At 40.9% G+C, this 18,998-nt stretch overlaps 1 protein-coding gene across 1 annotated transcript in view; it reads left to right on the top strand.

The window, feature by feature from the left end:
- TNS3 (tensin 3) overlaps positions 1-18,998 on the top strand; it is a 325,962-nt gene that overhangs the window by 287,423 nt on the left and 19,541 nt on the right. The window contains exons 19-20 of the mRNA XM_089669481.1: positions 6,877-6,972; positions 13,315-13,392. Coding sequence (XP_089525607.1) covers positions 6,877-6,972; positions 13,315-13,392 — 174 coding nt within the window. The remainder of the gene's footprint in view (positions 1-6,876; positions 6,973-13,314; positions 13,393-18,998) is intronic.

Below are 18,998 nucleotides of genomic sequence, written 5' to 3'. Positions count from 1 at the left end.
GCTTGGAGGGGGAATGGGGGGGATTTGTGCTAAGAGGGGGGATTTGGGGGGAAGGGGGCTTTACAACCAACAGATAACTGAAGTCTGCCTCACAGAGTACACTTTAGGGTTTGTTCACACCAAGTGCAGTGCAGTAACACGCAAAATCACATGTTTTCACATATCACACCACCCCTCTACCTACTCTTCAAAGGCGATAGGTATCAGTAATCTGTATCAGCGAGTACTTTAAAAAAAGAATCCGTACTCGGTGTTAAAAAAATAAAATGGTATCGCTGCATCCCTTATATATATATTGTATACACAAAATCTTTGTTTTACTAATAAGTATGCCACAGGATTCCCAGAGTACTGCGGGTTAGTTAAAATGAGAATACGGTACTCTTTGTTTTTAGCTAGGACCTCTGCCTTGGAAACTTTGAACAGAGCTCTCAATACTCCTGTCACTAATTCACTTGCTTGTGTATATTTCTGCTTGAGCTAGTATTTTATTAAAATGTGTATTGCATACCAACATTAAAAATGCTCAACTCCAGGCACTTTTTTTTTTTTTTAGATTTTTTTAATAGAGTGGTAAGGCTGGGGGAGATTTCTCCTTTCGGCCTATCTTGGTGACAACAGGACAAGAGGCTGCAGATGTCAATGGAACAGAAAGACACAGAGAGTAATAAAAATCTGATAGCTGTTCAAATTATTTCTCACACTACTAAATAAACAGGCTTTAGTTGCTGTTTCTGTCCACTTCAAGGAGAACTTCCATCACTTCCAGAACTTTTGATACCCTATTTTAGTGGAAAAAGATAGGTTTGGTTCACAGGCTAGTATCCATGTTGGCTCCAGCAGGGAGTGGTGCAATGCGTTTCACTGACCTGATTACTTTAAAAAAAAAAAAAAGCTTTGTTTGAATTGTTACACACACTTAAATCATGTCACTGCATAGCAGCACGAAGACCTGTGATGCCATCAGCGCGCTGTGGAACAATGCAGACACCAGTGTTGTGGTATGAACGAGGCCCATAGAAAACAATGCGCTCTAGCAGTGCCTTTCTTTTATCCAGTGTGGAAAAACACAAGTCACAGCACTTATTGAGAAGAATGATCCATAAAGAATAGCCCAGCTGAAATGCCTTGTGTTAATCTGTAGCCAGTAAATCAAACTCAATATCCAAGATAGTTAAATGCACTAAATATTTTGTATACAGAATGAACCAAAATACCTCTTAGTGTTGTTGTTCAGCTGCAAAAAGCATTTGATTGGGGCTAAGAATAGAAAAGTAGGTTACTGTAGTTGGTGAAGGTATAGAGCAGGGGTGGGCAGACTTTTTGACTTGAGGGCCGCAATGGGTTCATATATTGGACCCGGGGGCCGGACCAAGAGTAGATGAATGATGTGTATGTGTCATCCATAGTAAGTATAGTAATATTCCCCCATAGTAAGCATAGTAATTAATCCCCCATATAGTAATTCATCCCCCATAGTAATTCATCCCCCATATAGTAATTCATCCCCCCTATAGTAATTCATCCCCCATAGTAATTCATCCCCCCTATAGTAATTAATCCCCCATATAGTAATTCATCCCCCATAGTAATTCATCCCCCATATAGTAATTCATCCCCCCTATAGTAATTCATCCCCCATAGTAATTCATCCCCCCTATAGTAATTCATCCCCCATATATTAATTCACCCCCCATATAGTAATTCATCCCCCATAGTAATTCATCCCCCATATAGTAATTCATCCCCCATAGTAATTAATCCCCCATATAGTAATTCATCCCCCATAGTAATTCATCCCCCCTATAGTAATTCATTCCCCATATTAATTCATCCCCCATAGTACCATTCCCCCCCAAGTAGTAAGCCAAGTCCCCCCTGTGTCAATTTACTTACCTCTGCTCCGCGCGTTCCTCTCGCCGTGTTCCCGCGCCGTTCCGGTCTTCAGGGCGGACTGTGAGAGGAGCCTAGCTCCCCTCACGTTTGTCACGCTGCCCCGCCTACACACATCCTGACAGCCAATGTATCACGCTCCGCGGGCCGGATTAAAAGGTCCGCCGGGCCGTAGTTTGCCCATTGCTGGTATAGAGTCACATCTTTGATTCTTTAATACATTTTAAAACAAAGATAAGGCAATGAAAAATTGTTTGTCCCTGTCATTTTATGTCTTTATTATGGCTTAAATAAAGTGCAAATCCTATATTAGGAGCTATTTAAACAGAAATATTGCAATCAAAATCACAATCAGAACTATAGACTTTTCTTTCTGTTAAAAAAAACAAAAGAAAAAATGGTAAGTAGAGGTTTGGCTGTTTATTTTATATACAATTTATTATCTGCTTTATGCGTTTTATTGTTTTTGTTTATTTCTAAAAAAGCATTAAGGGGTCTGTTTATAAACAATTCACTGCATGAAGTTCAGAAGCATTCACATGCAAGTTGAACGACATGTTCCATATTATTTCTATATTGTGCTCTATACCCATTGGCCAAAATGCAGTATAATTGCTCACTGAGGTATTCGAAAAACTATATTGCATTTTGGCCACGAGATGGAGCCGAAGACATAAGCATTAATCTTCTAGGGAAAATACTGGACATTTTAGTCAACTTGCAGCAATGTTTCTGACATTCATGCAACAAATGTTTTGTAAATAGAGCCCCATCTGTACTGTTTACAATAAAGCATCAGAATTAAATAAGTATGTTGTTTTTTTTTCTTTTCTTTTTTTTTCTCTTGCCCTGAATATACACTGTAACCTCCCTGGCGGTATTCCCGAGTGTAGCTCGGGGTAAAGTTTCAGTACCACAAGCGGTAACCTCGAGCTACACTCGGGCTTACCATGCAGCTCTGCTCCACGATCCCGCAATCACTTACCTTGTCCTGCGCTCCCGCGATATCCCTCCTGCAGTGTCCCCTGTAATGTAATCCGGCGGATGCCGGCATCTGTCATTTGGGTTCCGTCCCCTGCGAGCGTCGGGGCGTACAGGGGAGGGAACGGCGGGAAATTTGAAAATAACAAAAAGTGACATTCACTAAAATCACATAGTATAACATTCCTGTATCAAACCATTTCACATACATTTTGTCCCGAGTGCTTTGTCCTGCGCCCTGCCTGCATTTTACTGTTCTTTCTGCCTGGAAACTGAGAAACGTCCATGGCGTCCAAAAAGCGTCCCTTTAGGTCAAAAGCAGTTTTAGACCGGCTAGAGAACAGCGATAGTAAATCAGAACCACTTGCAGAATTGAGTGATAATGATCTGTGGGGAAATTTGTCATCAGACACTGAAAACGATTTTGCGACTTTGCTCAGTGATGTGCGAACTTGGCGCTATATTTCAAATTTCAGTGTTTTTGGTTTGATTATATTATTGAATTAAATTTATTATTATTATATTTTTTACGATTATTTATTAAATTATAATTTATGATTTCGTGTTTCAAGTTTTATCCTACCCGGGATGTTTACTAGACTCTTGTTCGGACAGATTTCAGTGAGTTATTCCTAAAAATTACAGGCCTACAATGAAAAAAAATACATATGCAAAAAAATGTACCGCTTTGAGCACAGAAATATGGACATAATCAGACCGCTAGGGAGGTTAAGGAAGTTGGGTATGTCCAGTCCCCCAGGGTGCTTTGTCATAAATAGCATTCAGTAAGGAGTTTACATCCTTTCTGGCCCCAGATGAATTTTAATGCTTTGGATTTAATCAGTAATTTCATGGAAAATGCTCATAAATAGTAGACCAGCTTTGGTAACAAGGTAAATTGAATATCATTTATACTGCCCATCCAAAAACACAAATAAAGTTTGGTCACATCCCCATTGTCCATTGTATAAAACGTAGTAATAGGACACTAAAGCCGGCCATAGACTGAGCGATTTTCTTTCCTGCAACCTTGGGGCGGGGGGGGGGGTCCATCTTTTCGGGGAGAACACAGTGATTACTGATAGCGATTATAATAGCTGCTAGCAATAATCGCATGTAAAAATCCGACAGGCTGGTTGTACCCAAATTCATCAATCGATCATTATTATTATTTCCATCCTATTCTTGGCTTCATTTTTCACATGACTGGGCCATTAATATTCCTGGCTATGTTCTCTTTCAGAGAGACAGGGTAAATAGGAAAGGTGGTGGTGTTTGTTTCTATGTGAGAAGTGATCTCAGAGCGAGTGTAAAAGAGGACCTAGTTGATGGAGTGTGCAATGAGGCTGAAGTATTATGAGTGGAACTACACATGGGGGTGCATACTACAAAGGTAATCATTGAAGTTTGTTATAGGCCTCCCAGTGTTAATGAGGAGGTGGAGACTCAGCTCCTTGCACAGATTGAAAGGACTGCAAGGGCTGGGACAGTGATAATATTGGGGGATTTTAATTATCTAGAAATTGACTGGAGTAATGGTACTGCGGGAACAGTTAAAGGGCAAAAAAATTTTAAACCTACTTCAGGACAATTTTATGGTACAGTTCATAGAAGCCCCAACTAGGAATGATGCTCTGCTGGACCTGGTAATCTCAAACCATGCAGAGCTTATTATGAATGTCCATATAAAAGAACATCTGGGTAGCAATGACCATAACATGATTTCATTTATTGCTGGCTGTAAACAGAAAGCACATATGGGAAAAATAAAAACACTCAATTTTAAGAGAGCTAATTTTCCAAGGCTGAGAGCTGCTCTCCAAGACTTAGACTGGGAGGGAATATTGGCATCAATGAACACAACACAGAAATGGGAGTTCTTCAAAAAGACTGTATGTGAACACGCTGCAAAATATATTCCCATGGGCAACAAGTTTAAAAGGCTAAAAATCAAACTTATGTGGCTTACGGCCAAAAGTATAAAAGCTATAAATCATAAGAAAAGAGCTTTTATTAAATATAAAAATGAAGGAACGCTATCTTCATTTAAGTGTTACAAAGAATATACGAACGACAGATTGCAAAAGATAGTAGGACCAACCCCCAAAAATTTTTTCCAATATATTAATAGTAAAAAGGTCCGGTCCGAGCATGTAGGCCCTTTACAAAATAATCTAGAGTGGGTGACTGGGGACAAAGAGAAGGCAAATTTATTAAATACCTTCTTCAGCTCTGTGTATACAAAGGAGTATGGGGGAACTCTTGTCCATAATGGGCATGGTATTGACACAGCTCCAGATGATCCACATTGGCTCACAATTGATATGATCCAAAAGTATTTAGACTGAATAAAGCACCTGGATCGGATGGCATACACCCACGGGTCCTTAAAGAATTGAGCTCTGTCATTTCAAAGCCATTGTTTCTAATTTTTAGGGACTCTTTAATGACTGGCATAGTACCACTGGATTGGCGTAAGACCAATGTAGTGCCTAGGTTTAAAAAAAGGGTCAAAATCTTTACCAAGTAATTATAGACAGCATTGATTCATGAAAGACAGAAGTTGTCAAACAAATCTGATTTCTTTTTATGAGGAGGTGAGCAAAACCTTGGACAGAGGGGTGGTGGTGGTGGACGTGGTATACTTGGATTTTGCTAAAGCGTTTGACACAGTTCCCCACACACGGCTAGTATGTAAGGTAAAGTCTACAGGCTTGGAAAAATCTGTATGTAAATGGATAGAAAACTGGCTAAAAGATCGTATTCAGAGAGTAGTGGTTAATGATTCATACTCTGAATGGTCTAGGGTTGTCAGTGGTGTACCCCAAGGTTCAGTGTTGGGACCCTTACTCTTTAATGTATTTATAAACGATATAGGGTCTGGTATTAAAAAAAAAATTTCAGTCTTTGCAGATGACACCAAGCTGTGCAGTGGAATAACGTCCTTACAGGATATCTTCAACTTACAAGCCGACCTCAATGCACTTTTTTAATTGGGCAACTATGTGGCAAATGAGATTTAATATTGATAAATGTAAGGTTATGCACTTGGGGGCTAAGAATATGCATGCATCATACATACTAGGGGGGGTACAACTGGGGGAATCAATGGTGAAGAAGGATTTGGGAGTTCTGGTAGATCACAAGCTTAATAATGGCATGCAATGCCAAGCTGCTGTTTCTGAAGCGAGCAAAATCCTCTCTTGTATTAAGAGGTGTAGACTCCAGAGAGAGATATCATATTACCCCGGTACAGATCATTAGTAAGATCTCATCTGGAACATGCAGTTCAGTTTTGGGCACCAATTCACAAAAAGAACATTGGGTCACTGTAGAAAGTACAGAGAAGGGCAACCAAACTGATAAGAGGCATGGAGGAGATCAGCTATGAGGAAAGATTAGAGGAACTGAATTTATTATCTCTTGAGAAGAGGAGATTAAGGGGGGATATGATCAACATGTATAAATACATCAGTGGTTCATATAGTGAACTCGGTGTAGAGCTATTCACCCTGAGGTCATCACAGAGGACAAGGGAGCACTTTTTACATCTGGAGGAACAGAAATTTATTCTCCAAACAAGGAAAGGTTTCTTCACAGTGAGAGCTGTGAAAATGTGGAATAGATTCCCTCAAGAGTTGGTTCTGGAAAGCTCAGTGGATTGCTTTAAAAAAAAGTCCTGGATTCTTTCTTGGATACACAGAATATAACTGGTTATTAACATTTATAGGTAACATTGGTCCAGGGAATATCCGATTTGCCTCTCGGGGGATCAGGAAGGAATTTTTTCCACTGCAGGAGCAAATTAGATCATGCTTTGCTGGGTTTTTTTGCCTTCCCCTGGATCAACTGTGGGTGTAGGATAATAACTTCTTTTTTTTTTTTTTTTTAATGGTTGAACTGGATGAACTTTTGTCTTTTTTCAGTCAGACTATGTAACTATTTGCTTGGAAACTTAGCTTGGTAATTATAATTGTATGTTTTTGTGTTTTCTTTCTTTAGTTGGCGATATGACCAATGAGTTGGTACGCCACTTTCTTATTGAATGCGTTCAGAAAGGAGTTCGACTGAAGGGATGTCCAAATGAACCATATTTTGGTAAATATTACTTCTCACAGATGTAGTGTTATTTTTTTAGAATAATGAAGCTTTGTATAGACAATTCGTCTCAAGGAAAAGCCTAAAATTTTCAATCAGTTGATGTACAGTATATAACTGATATCAATAGTTAACTGTTTTCACTGTAGTACATTGTGAAATATATATATATATATATATATATATATATATATATATATATATATACAGTTTTGTATAATATCTTTGATTTAAATCCACTTTGTTTAAAGTGTTTGATTAAATCCACTTTGAGAATAATGACATAATGCTCTTGCAGGTGTTTAGCAGTTTCACAGCCAAACATTAAAATTTCAAATTCCTCTAAACCGGGGGTCTCCAAACTTTGTAAACAATGGGCCAGTTTACTGGCCTTCAAACTTTAGGAGGACTGGACTGTGGCCAGCAGACGTAGAAAAAGTTTTGTGTCAGTGGGAGTAAACATGTTCCCATCGTTGGTGTTAATGTGAGGAATAGTGCCTTTTCGTTGGTACTAGTGGGATGAATAGTTCACCATCCTTGGTGTCAGTGGGAGGAATAGTCCCCCATCCTTTGTATCAGTGGGAGGAATAGTGCCTCATTCTTGGTGTTAGTGGAAGGAATAGCGCCATATCCTTTGTATCACTTGGAGGAATAGTGCCCCATCCTTGGTGTCAGTGGGAGAAATAGTGCCTCATTGTCGGTGTCAGTGGCAGGAACTATGCCCCGCTGACAGTAGGGAGAATAATGGCCCATGGGCCAGATAAAAGGTAGCAAAGGGCTACAGTTTGGAGACCACTGCTCTAGACACTTGAAATGGAACAGCAGTGGTCTACTAGACTTCCCCTCCAGGCTTCATTGGTATCTGATTCCTAGGGTCCAGCTCTTGAACAAAAACATTTAAAACTGGGGACAAGTTTTAGAGTTTCCATATTTAGTTTGAGATTCAGGGTTTTTTAACCTCCATTCTTGAGAACGAAATATAGAGAACTATAAAATTTTGTTTAGGTGCTGCGGTGAAGTTTTACAGTGGTTAAATTAACCTGTGACAAACTGGAAATTCAAAAATAGCACAAAAAAAAGCTGAGAATGATACATTCAGTGAACATTTCATGTCACTATGACTGATGGATCCAGAGATAAAAGCAGCCAATAGGTCCAAAACACAAACTGTTCTTAAACAGAAGGATACCACTCTTTTTTTGGTGGACCCTCCTGAAGACACATACAAGACATATACAAAATAATGTCACTGTACTTTAAAACAAGTATAGCGTTATATCAGTAATAAGACAGCCATGCAAATACTCTTTCATGTGAAGCCAGTGGGTATGATAACACGGGACAATTGGCCATACACGCATAGATTTCTTTTATTCAGCCTACGATCACTGGGAATCCAATTTAATTGCAGGTTGTGTCAGAAAAGTCTGCAGAAGAAGCTGGGATATTTGTCCATTATTTAAATTTAAGTTGTGTTATGCAACATAATAATGTTTCAAAGCACAATAATTAATCAACAACAGATTGGCGCAAATGCCTTGGCAATCCATCAAACCGCTCATAAATATGCATGGGAATGATCTCTTTTTTTTTTTTTCTTTCAAAAGTAATTCTATCAGTGTCTCCAATTTAGCAATTGCCACAGCTGTTTTAGCCAATGAAATTTCTGAAAATATGTCATTTTGTGGGTAATTCAGAACTGGATTCGAGAAACACTGGTTCATTGGAAAGGACCAAAATACCTTCTACCATCTTAGATTTAATTAGCATCTTTAGAAGGTAATTGGTGCAGGTGTTTACATATAAATTGGAAAATTGTATACTCATCTTTGCATAATTTCCTTTCCTGGTGTACGTAAGAGAAGCATACTGTGGGTTGAAGCTCTGCCTTTTAACCTCATAGGACCAGTTACAGTCATGGCCGAAATTGTTGGCACCCTTGATATTTTTCCTGAAAATCAAGTATTTCACACAAAAAAGGTATTGCATTAACACATGTTTTGCTATACACATGTTTATTCCCTTTGTATGTATTGGAACAAATATAAAACAGAGGCAGAAAAGCAAATATAACATAATGTCACACAAAACCCCAAAAATGGGCTGGACAAAAGTATTGGCACCCTTAACTTAATATTTGGTTGCACACCCTTTGGAAAACATAACTGAAATCAGTCGCTTCCTATAACCATCAATAAGCTTCTGACACCTCTCACCCGGAATTTTGGACCACTCTTCCTTTGCAAACAGCTCCAGGTCTCTCTTATTGGAAGGACACCTTTTCCCAACAGCAATTTTAAGATCTCTCCACAGGTGTTCAATGGGATTTAGATCTGGGCTCATTGCTGGCCACTTCAGAACTCTCCAGCGCTTCTTTGCCATCCATTTCTGAGTGCTTTTTGACGTATGTTTGGGGTCATTGTCCTGCTGGAAGACCCAGGATCTTGGACGCAAACCCAGCTTTCTGACACTGGGCCCTACAGTGCGACCCAAAATCCTTTGGTAATCCTCAGATTTCATGATGCCTTGCACACAGTCAAGGCACCCAGTGCCAGAGGCAGCAAAACAACCCCAAAACATCATTGAACCTCCACCATATTTTACCGTAGGTACTGTGTTTTGTTCTTTGTAGGCCTCATTCCGTTTTCGGTAAACAGTAGAATGATGTGCTTTACCGAAAAGCTCTATCTTGGTCTCATCTGTCCACAAGACGTTTTCCCAGAAGGCTTTTGGCTTACTCAAGTACATTTTGGCAAACTGTAGTCTTGCTTTTTTATGTCTCTGTGTCAGCAGTGGGGTCCTCCTGGGTCTCCTGCCATAGCGTTTCATTTCATTTAAATGTCGACGGATAGTTCGCGCTGACACTGATGCTCCCTGAGCCTGCAGGACAGCTTGAATGTCTTTGGAACATGTTTGGGGCTGCTTATCCACCATCCGGACTATTCTGCGTTGCAATCTTTCATCAATTTTCCTCATCCGTCCACGACCAGGGAGATTAGCTACAGTGCCATGGGTTGCAAACTTCTTGATAATGTTGCGCACTGTGGACAAAGGCAAATCTAGTTCTCTGGAGATGGACTTGTAACCTTGAGATTGTTGATATTTTGCCACAATTTTGGTTCTCAGGTCCTCAGACAGTTCTCGTCTCCTCTTTCTGTTGTCCATGCTTAGTGTGGCACAGACAGACACACAATGCAAAGGTTAAGTGAACGTCTCTCCTTTTTATCTGCTTTCAGGTGTGATTTCTATATTGCCCACACCTGTTACTTGCCCCAGGTGAGTTTACAGGAGCATCACATGCTTGTAACATTCTTATTTATCCGCAGTTGTGAAAGGGTGCCAATACTTTTGTCCAGCCCATTTTTGGAGGTTTGTGTGACATTATGTCGAATTTGCTTTCTTTCCTCCCTTTTTTTGTTTTGTCCCAATACACACAAAGGGAATAAACATGTGTATAGCAAAACATGTGTTAATGCAATACGTTTCGTGAGAAATACATGATTTCCTGGAGAAATATCAAGGGTGCCAACAATTTCGGCCATGACTGTACCTATATAAAAGTTTCCTCTGCCAGAAATACCATTTCTGGAACCATAACAAGCATTGGCAGAAAATTAGGAAAGGGTAAATTATGCTGCCATTAGATACACCAGGAATATAAAAACATTCAGAATGGTGAATATAAATTTTCCTGGTGCATCATGGTAGCATACAGTGGGATTTGTACCAATAGTCTCAGCTGAGACCCTGAAAAATGCTCAAGTAGCCATAGCCTGAGTTGAGTGTGCCTGAATCTCTACCGGAAAGCTTCCTGAATTATTTTGCATAAAAATGTCAGTAGTTTCTTTATACAGAGGCTAACAAAATGAAAAAGTGGAGTTTTCTACTTGTTTCCAACAATGCAAAAAACTTAAGATATAGAAAATCAAAACTAGTGGAGCTTGCACAAGCAGAAATTTTAGGCAAGATAACTAATTAGTTTCTTTTCCAACTTTTGTGGGACCCAGCAATTCAGATACTGTTATGGTATACTGCTGCCTGCAGGAGGATTGGATACTATCAAACAAAAGGCTGTAGGCCTTCCCGAGGCATTAGAAACAAGAGCTGGGCCACCAGTCGTGGTGACCATTTTTAATTCAAACTCCTCCTTCACAGTCTGTCTTTGATTAAACTGTTTTGGAGGCACCACAGTGTCCCCCTGTGTCACCTCACAACTGCAAGAGGTCATTACTTATTGAGGTAATACACTCTACCTTATATTTGAAGGCCCTCAACTGGGGCATGTTTTGACTCTTCCTTACCCAGATGGGGATCTGATTCCTCATGGTCACCCAGGCACACATGGATCTTCTCAATATTGACTTCTGTGTTTCCCTCCTCTGTCACTGTAGTCTCCTGTTGGAGGTTTCCTCTAAAAAGAAGGGCAAATGCCTTAATCACTTTGGGGTCCTGTTCATCTGGAGTAAAGTCCTCTTTCCAAGACTGATTCACAGACCCTTTAGGAAGGGGGTTGCATACTAGTAAGCCTGTATTAGCATCATCCTCAGCTCATTCCCAAATCACCATTCTGGTGTTAGCTAAATTTCATCTCTTTCCTACCCTTATGGGGGTTCTTCCATGCACCTTATCACTTAAGTTAAGACTTCACAGGAATGAGTCCAAGGTTCTCTGGCAGACTCAGAGTAATTTCCCAGCTCTTGTAAGCTGTTGTGTTATAGCTGTATACAAGGTTTTCCATAGATAAGTCTTGTTTAGCGAGGTTAGTTGTTTGGCCAGATAATTTCTATAAACACTGTGTTCTTGTCCCTTGATCCTGGGGGGTCAGGAATGTTAAGGCTCTGGGCCTTCCTATTTAGACAATTTGGCCTTCCTAGAAAATACCTAGTTTTTCTCAGGTTCTTCTGAGGGACCTGTTCCTCCTAGGGACTTAACACATGGCTGATTTCCTCAGGTTGGTGTGTCTTTTATTCCCTACATGTGATTTGTTGTTCTACTTGTTTTTGGTGGGTTCAGGTTTATTACTTGGTCCAGGACTCTCTTCTGCACGGAGCCATTCCCCTCTAGTGTTGACACTCTATCTTGGTCCCGAGTATCAGGTTGATTTCTTCTTGTCCTCCCTTTGGTCTGCTGACAGGTTCCCCTTTCAGGTAGAGAGGCTCAGCCTCATCTGGTAGCCAATTCAGGAGTTGGTCCTTCAGGCAGCTCTTGGGTACAGGCAGCCCTCTTTCTGTTTTGTTGGGCCTGATAGCAGTTGTTACTGAGATGTCCAACTCTTAGTTGGACTGCTTTTTGTATGTACTTACAGTATCTGAATTTATTTGTCCCTTAGTGGCCAAGGAAGAAAATAGGATTTTTGTACTCCCCATAAAATGCTTTTTATGTTGTCCTTTGAAGAACACAGGTCTGACCCCTCTGTGTTTTATGTTCATGCTTTTGGTACTGCTTGCTACAAACTGAGGCATGTTGGGTAGAGAAAGGGTTATCCTAAGTCTGCTTACACTTTTTTTTATTTGCCAGTGTTCAATCCTCCTATAGCCAGAAGTATAACCCAACAGTATTTGATTTCCCATGTCTCTTAGTTTGACTACAATAAAAGGATTTTACAGTGAGTACAGAAACCTTTGTTCTTTCTGCTCTGTACAACCAACCTAACATTGCTTTAGAATTGTATAGGCAGATTATTATTATTATTATTATATCGAGTTTATATAGCGCCAAAGGGTTTACTCAGCGCTGTACAATAGAGGGGGGGGACAATACAAGAAACAGAACAGCAACAACAACAGTACACGAGGGGTTAGAGGGCCCTACTCTTTCGAGCTTACAATCTAGGGGATAGACAGAGGAATCTGAGAAATCATGCAGAAGGCTCTTTGGATCATAAGTTTAGGTGAATATAGCAGCGAAACAAAATTTCTCCTATCAATTGCTGGCAAATATCTCATTTACAGGGAGAAGGCAATGTGAAAACAGAGGTAACACCAAGCAACAAATTTGTAGTCTCATTGTTTTGACTTTGTAAACAAATAAAATGTGAAATATGACTGGCTGCTATTATTCACAGCATCTTCAACATATTCCTTTTAATAATTAATCGAGCCTGTTTGTGTTGGTGTTCAATTAACTCTCAGTCTAAAGTTTATCCCATAAAACTTTGGTTTTAATGTTATAAATAGGATTCTTAATGATATGAATGAAATAAGAATGTCAATTTTTGTTTTTATTAGATGGAAATTGTGTGGATATACAGTTTGAGGAAAACCCATGTTGCTGTCTGAATGGTAACCAGAGCAGTTTTGCTTTGTTTTTAAATCTTTATCTATGTTTTTTTTCTTGACTTAGGGAGTTTGACAGCTTTGATTTACCAACATTCCATTACACCTCTGGCATTGCCTTGTAAATTACTCATCCCAGACAAAGGTATGCATGTTAAATGTACTTTCACAGCACATTTTTGTTTTGTTTTTGTGTTGTAATCTTCCTCAAATCTTGATCACATAAAATGTTCCATGTAAAGAGTAACAGATTTAAGGGGATCTGTGTAAACATGAGTATATCTACTTAAACTTAAGGGAAAATGTGTATTTCTCCTTTGTTCAGTGAGGGATAACTCATGCCAGATATGCACAAAATGTGGAGCCTCACAGGTATCAAACCCAACAGCTGGTGAGAACTTAACCCGAGTATCAGAGCCTGGCTGGGTAGCAGGCACCAGATCAGCAGGCTCAGGACTATTTGAGGAACTCTGGGCAGCAGGCTCAGGACTATTTGAGGAACTCTGGGCAGCAGGCTCAGGACTATTTGAGGAACTCTGGGCAGCAGGCTCAGGACTATTTGAGGAACTCTGGGCAGCAGGCTCAGGACCATCGGAGGCAGGCTGGGCTAGAGTAGCAGGCATTGGATCAGGCTGGAGTTAAGAGCATAATGTACTGGTATGCATCGCATACTGGCACATTATAAAAGACTTGCCTGAAAATGAAGCCCTCCAGTGGAGCACTGTCACAGCTCTCCGGGACTTCCATCTTCACCCAGTCTTCCTTCCGGTTCACAAGTTGCGGGCATTTGACTAGTCGGGCCACAATGATGTCACTACCACATGTGCGCTAGAGAGTCACAGCCCTGGCATGGCTCTCTCAAAGGACAGCACGCCGTCCAGGGAGAGCGCAGTGCACATGCGCCAGTGACGTCACCGGTGCTGCTAAAGTAAATATCTCCTAGCCCTGCAATCACTTCCAGGATTCCAATGTTTGCTACTCCAGTCTTTTAGGAGATAGTTACTGTAACTACGGGTAAGCCTCATTTTGGACTTACCTGAAGGGATAAATCATAAAAAGACCTTCACTACCACTTGAAGAGAGAATTGCCGTATTTTCTGACACAGGTCACCAGTGAAGGATTGTTGTGAGTCTTCTTCCCAAAATTTCCTAACAATTTAAGCAGTTTAAATATACACTAAAGCCCCTGTACAGTGGGGGGCTTTAGTGTATATTGTGGTTGATAATCCATTGCTCAAAATCATGTGACATAAAAAACTGAGCTACCAATGTTTAATTCTCCAGGTTGTTGGCTTTCAGAAAATATATAATGTTTTGAGGGTTTTAACTAAACTTCAGGCCTAAAATAATTTGTAGGCAAGAAAATTACAAAAACGATAAGTGTTGCACACTGGCTTAAAAAAATGCTGCTTCTAGAGAAGTTTAGTGTTTTGCCTGTAGAAGCAATTAATGTTATCCTATGTGTCCATGCACATTAGGTCATTTAGAGGCATATTTTAAAGTGTTACTAAACCCACAATAGTAAAGTCAGTCTGTATATGCAGTAAACCATGCTTGTTATACCCACTGTGCAACCTAAGGTTTTAATTCTCTGCATTGTTTAAAAAGGAGCTTTAATCCTGGCTTCTCTAATCCTCCCCTTCTTCCACAGTCCCCAATCCATCTGCTGATAGAACAGAACCTTGGGGCAAGCTGCACATTTAGTTTGGTGTGTATTGCTAGAGCTTTTTTTTGGGGGGGGGGGGTGTATGTGATAAGCACAGGACCAATCAGAACTGTCCAGACAGAGGGTCTGGGGTCCTGCAGCCTCATAAGATAATCAGGGGAGAATGAAAACACTGATAGAAGTCACAAGACAGCTCGAACTGCTGATGAGAAAAGATATTTAGTAGTTTATATTTACTAAAATAATTGCATTTCCGTGTTCTGTGTACTGTGGGAGACCAGATATAGTGAATGCAGGATCCTGGGTTTAGTAACACTTTAACCACTTGCCCTCCAGAGTGCCCTTCAGAGGATTTACCCCCCTTCCTGAGCAGGCCATTTTTTGCGATATGGCACTGCATTATTTTAACTAACAATTGTGCAGTCATGCAATGCTATACATAAATTAAATTTATGTCCTTTTTTCCCCACAAATAGAGCTTTCTTTTGGTGGTATTTGGTGGTATTTTTGCGCTACAAACAAAAAGCATCGGCAATTTTGAAAAGAAAAAAAAAACTATATTTTTTACTTTTTGCTATAAAACATATCCAGTAAAAAAACGTTAAAAAATCAAATTTCTTCATAAATTTAGGCCAAAATTATTCTGCTACATGTCTTTGCTAAAAAAAATCCCAAATACATGTAAATTAATTAGTTTACGTAAAAGTTATAAGGTCTACAAATGGCGGTATATATGCTGGACTTTTTATTTAAAATTTTTTAAACTAGTAATAGCAGCGATCAACGACTTATATAGGGACTGTGGCGGGCATTCTGACACTGGGTAGGAACTGACGAACTGCCACTGACATCCCAATGACACTAATACAGTAATCCGTGCTAAAAAAAAAAGCACTGACACTGTACTAATGACACTGGGCAAGAAGGGGTTAACATCTGGGACTATAAAACGATTAACTGTGTGCTGTTTTACATGATGCGCTGTGTGTCTTTTACTAAGGAAACATGTTGCTTTGTGTTTCTTTGCTGTGCAGAGAAATACAAAGCAGTATATCCTTGCTGGTAGGAGAGAGACCTGTGTTGTTTACACACAGGTCGCTCCCCTGTCAGCTTTCCCCAACGATCGTGATTTACATCCCTAGCCGCCAGGGTGCCCCCTTCCCGGAAATGCAAATCACGTGTGTATGTGTGTGTGTGTGTATATATATATATATATATATATATATATAAACACAGTGAAGGAAATAAGTATTTGATCCCCTGCTGATTTTGGATGTTTGCCCACTCACAAAAAAATTATCAGTTTAAAAATCGAATGGTAGGTGTATTGTAACACTGAGAGACAGAATAGCAACAACAAATTCAAAAGAAATGTGTAATGGTACCAGACAGGGATGCCCACTCTCCCCTATCCTTTTTATCCTGATGCTGGAACCTTTTCTCTGTCTCAGACACAACCTTGATATCAAAGGTCTTAGCTCTGCTGGTAAGGAGTATAAATTAGCTGCATTTGCCGACATTCTGCTTTTTTAGCAGCCCCCCACACTACTCTTCCAGTCCTCCTAGCAGAATTTTGTCACTTTCAATCCTTGTCCAACCTCAATCAACTTTTCGAAGTCTTATGCCCTCAACGACCCTCTCTTCTACAGATGTAATCCGCTGTCAGAGAAACTTTCCATTTTTATGGAAACAGGACTTATTTAGGCATTCAGCTCCCTAAGAACCTACGAGACCTCTACAGTAAGAATTATCTACCCATCCTGCGAGAGTTAATGATTTCAAACGATGGAACAAACCTATCCTTTCCTGGTTTGGCAGAGCTGCTATTCTCAAAATGAATGCTCTCCCGCGATTCCTCTACCTATTACAAACTATACCCATCCACCTACCTCGCAATTTCTTATTCTCTTACAGGAGCCTCTGCTCCAATTTCCTGTGGAACAATCACAGACCACGAATTAGTTACGCTAGACTGGTGCTTCCGAGACACAAAGGGGGAATAGGCCTACCCGACATCCAGAATTATCTCCATGCGTGCCATCTCTCCTGGATAGTAGATTGCAACACTCATGACACTGTTAAAGACTGGGTCTCTCTCGAGGCTTCTTTCTTACGCACGCCTCTTGCTTCTATGCCTTGGTTGCACGTTCACCATACTCCTGAAGAAGCAAAGACCAACCCTTTAATTTACCCAACCCTTCGCATCTTTAGTACTATTTGCAAAAGTTCCAAATCGATTTCATCAGTCCCAGGGCTGTTATGGATGCCTCTTGCATTTAGTCAGTATTTGCTTCAAGTTACACTCATAACTGTGTACAGAAATATGGAGGAGTTTCAGTAAGACAGTGGTTTGTAACCCTGATTTCTTGACTTATTTGCCTGCCTTTTTTTCACACCCATCCTAAATTGTATACATGTATTTAGTGTACTGGAGTGGGGCTGAAAGGGTTTTTGATATTGAAGCACCAGGAGGTAGTTCTGTGGATCTGTTTTTCATTATTTTTACTATGTAAGCGCTCACCAGCAAAGCCTTCCTAACCCTCTCATCCTGCATGGTATTGTAATTGTACTCTCACTTTATTTTGTAAACTGCTGTGCAAACTCTTGGCACTATAACTATAATGTACTAGAATAATAATAATATCTAGCCGAAGTGAAAGAGACTGCTGTCAGTAACGTTTATTCATCCTGATTAACAAAGCTTGTCTAGGATTTACGCTATATGGTTGAATGACATGTTTCAACCTGTGATATACCTGTAAGTACGCTTATGAACAAAGTTAAACTGTGCAGCTGAAACCTCTGAGCTATGCGAGGTATGTAAACATATCAGTCATTGAAATAATAACAGCAAGCTACATGTAAAATCAAGCTATTAAAATAAACCAAGAAAGGTTCACTGTAAACTTCACATATACCGTATTTTTTGCTCCATAAGACGCACCTAGGTTTTAGAGGAGAAAAACAAGAAAAAAAATATTCTGAACCAATGGACTGCAGACACAGTACAGGGGATGACCAGAGACTGCGGACACAGTACTGGAAATGACCAGAGACTGCGGACATAGTACAGGGGTGACCAGAGACTGCGGACATAGTACAGGGGATGACTAGAGACTGCAGACACAGTACAGGAGAGGACCAGAGACTGCTGACATAGTACAGGAGATGACCAGAGACTGCGGACACAGTACAGGAGAGGACCAGAGACTGCTGACATAGTACAGGAGATGACCAGAGACTGTGGACACAGTAAAGGGAATGACCAGAGACTGCGGACACAGTACAGGGGATGGCCAGAGACTGCGGACACAGTACAGGGGATGACCAGAGACTGTGGACATAGGACAGGAGATGACCAGAGACTGCGGACACAGTACAGGGGATGACCAGAGACTGCGGACATAGGACAGGGGATGACCAGAGACTGCGGACATAGTACAGGAGATGACCAGAGACTGTGGACACAGTACAGGGGATGACCAGAGACTGCGGACATAGTACAGGAGATGACCAGAGACTGCAGACACAGTACAGGAGATGACCAGAGACTGCAGACACAGTACAGGAGATGACCAGAGATGTAAAGCGGCCGGTCCGGTATTTCTGCCGCCACCATGTCAGAATATCGGGCCGGCCGCTGAGCTCTTCCCTCCTGCAGGACCTTACCTGTTCCTCCATCCGGCGCTGCAGTCTTCCCGCGGTGGCTTCTGTGACAGCCGGGTGCCCACTGCGCATGCGCGAGAAGCGCTGCGCTTTTTGAATGGCCCGGAGCCTTCTGGGACCTGTCATGTGTCCCAGAAGACACCGGACCATTCACAAAGCGCGGCGCTTCTCGCGCATGCGCAGTGGGCACCCGGCTGTCACAGAAGCCACCGCGGGAAGACTGCAGCGCCGGATGGAGGAACAGGTAAGGTCCTGCAGGAGGGAAGAGCTCAGCGGCCGGCCCGATATTCTGACATGGTGGCGGCAGAAATACCGGACCGGCCGCTTTACATTCGGTCCATAAGACGCACTGACATTTTCCCCCCTTTTTTGGAGGGAAAAAAGTGCGTCTTATGGAGCGAAAAATACGGTACTTTGTT

The sequence above is a fragment of the Staurois parvus genome, unplaced genomic scaffold (assembly GCF_062004578.1).
Source record: "Staurois parvus isolate SC_StPar_1 unplaced genomic scaffold, SC_StPar_1.0 ptg000077l, whole genome shotgun sequence".
In the NCBI taxonomy this organism is placed as follows: domain Eukaryota; kingdom Metazoa; phylum Chordata; class Amphibia; order Anura; family Ranidae; genus Staurois; species Staurois parvus.
The sequence above is the reverse complement of the archived record's forward strand: the minus strand, read 5'-3'. Positions and strand labels throughout refer to the sequence as shown.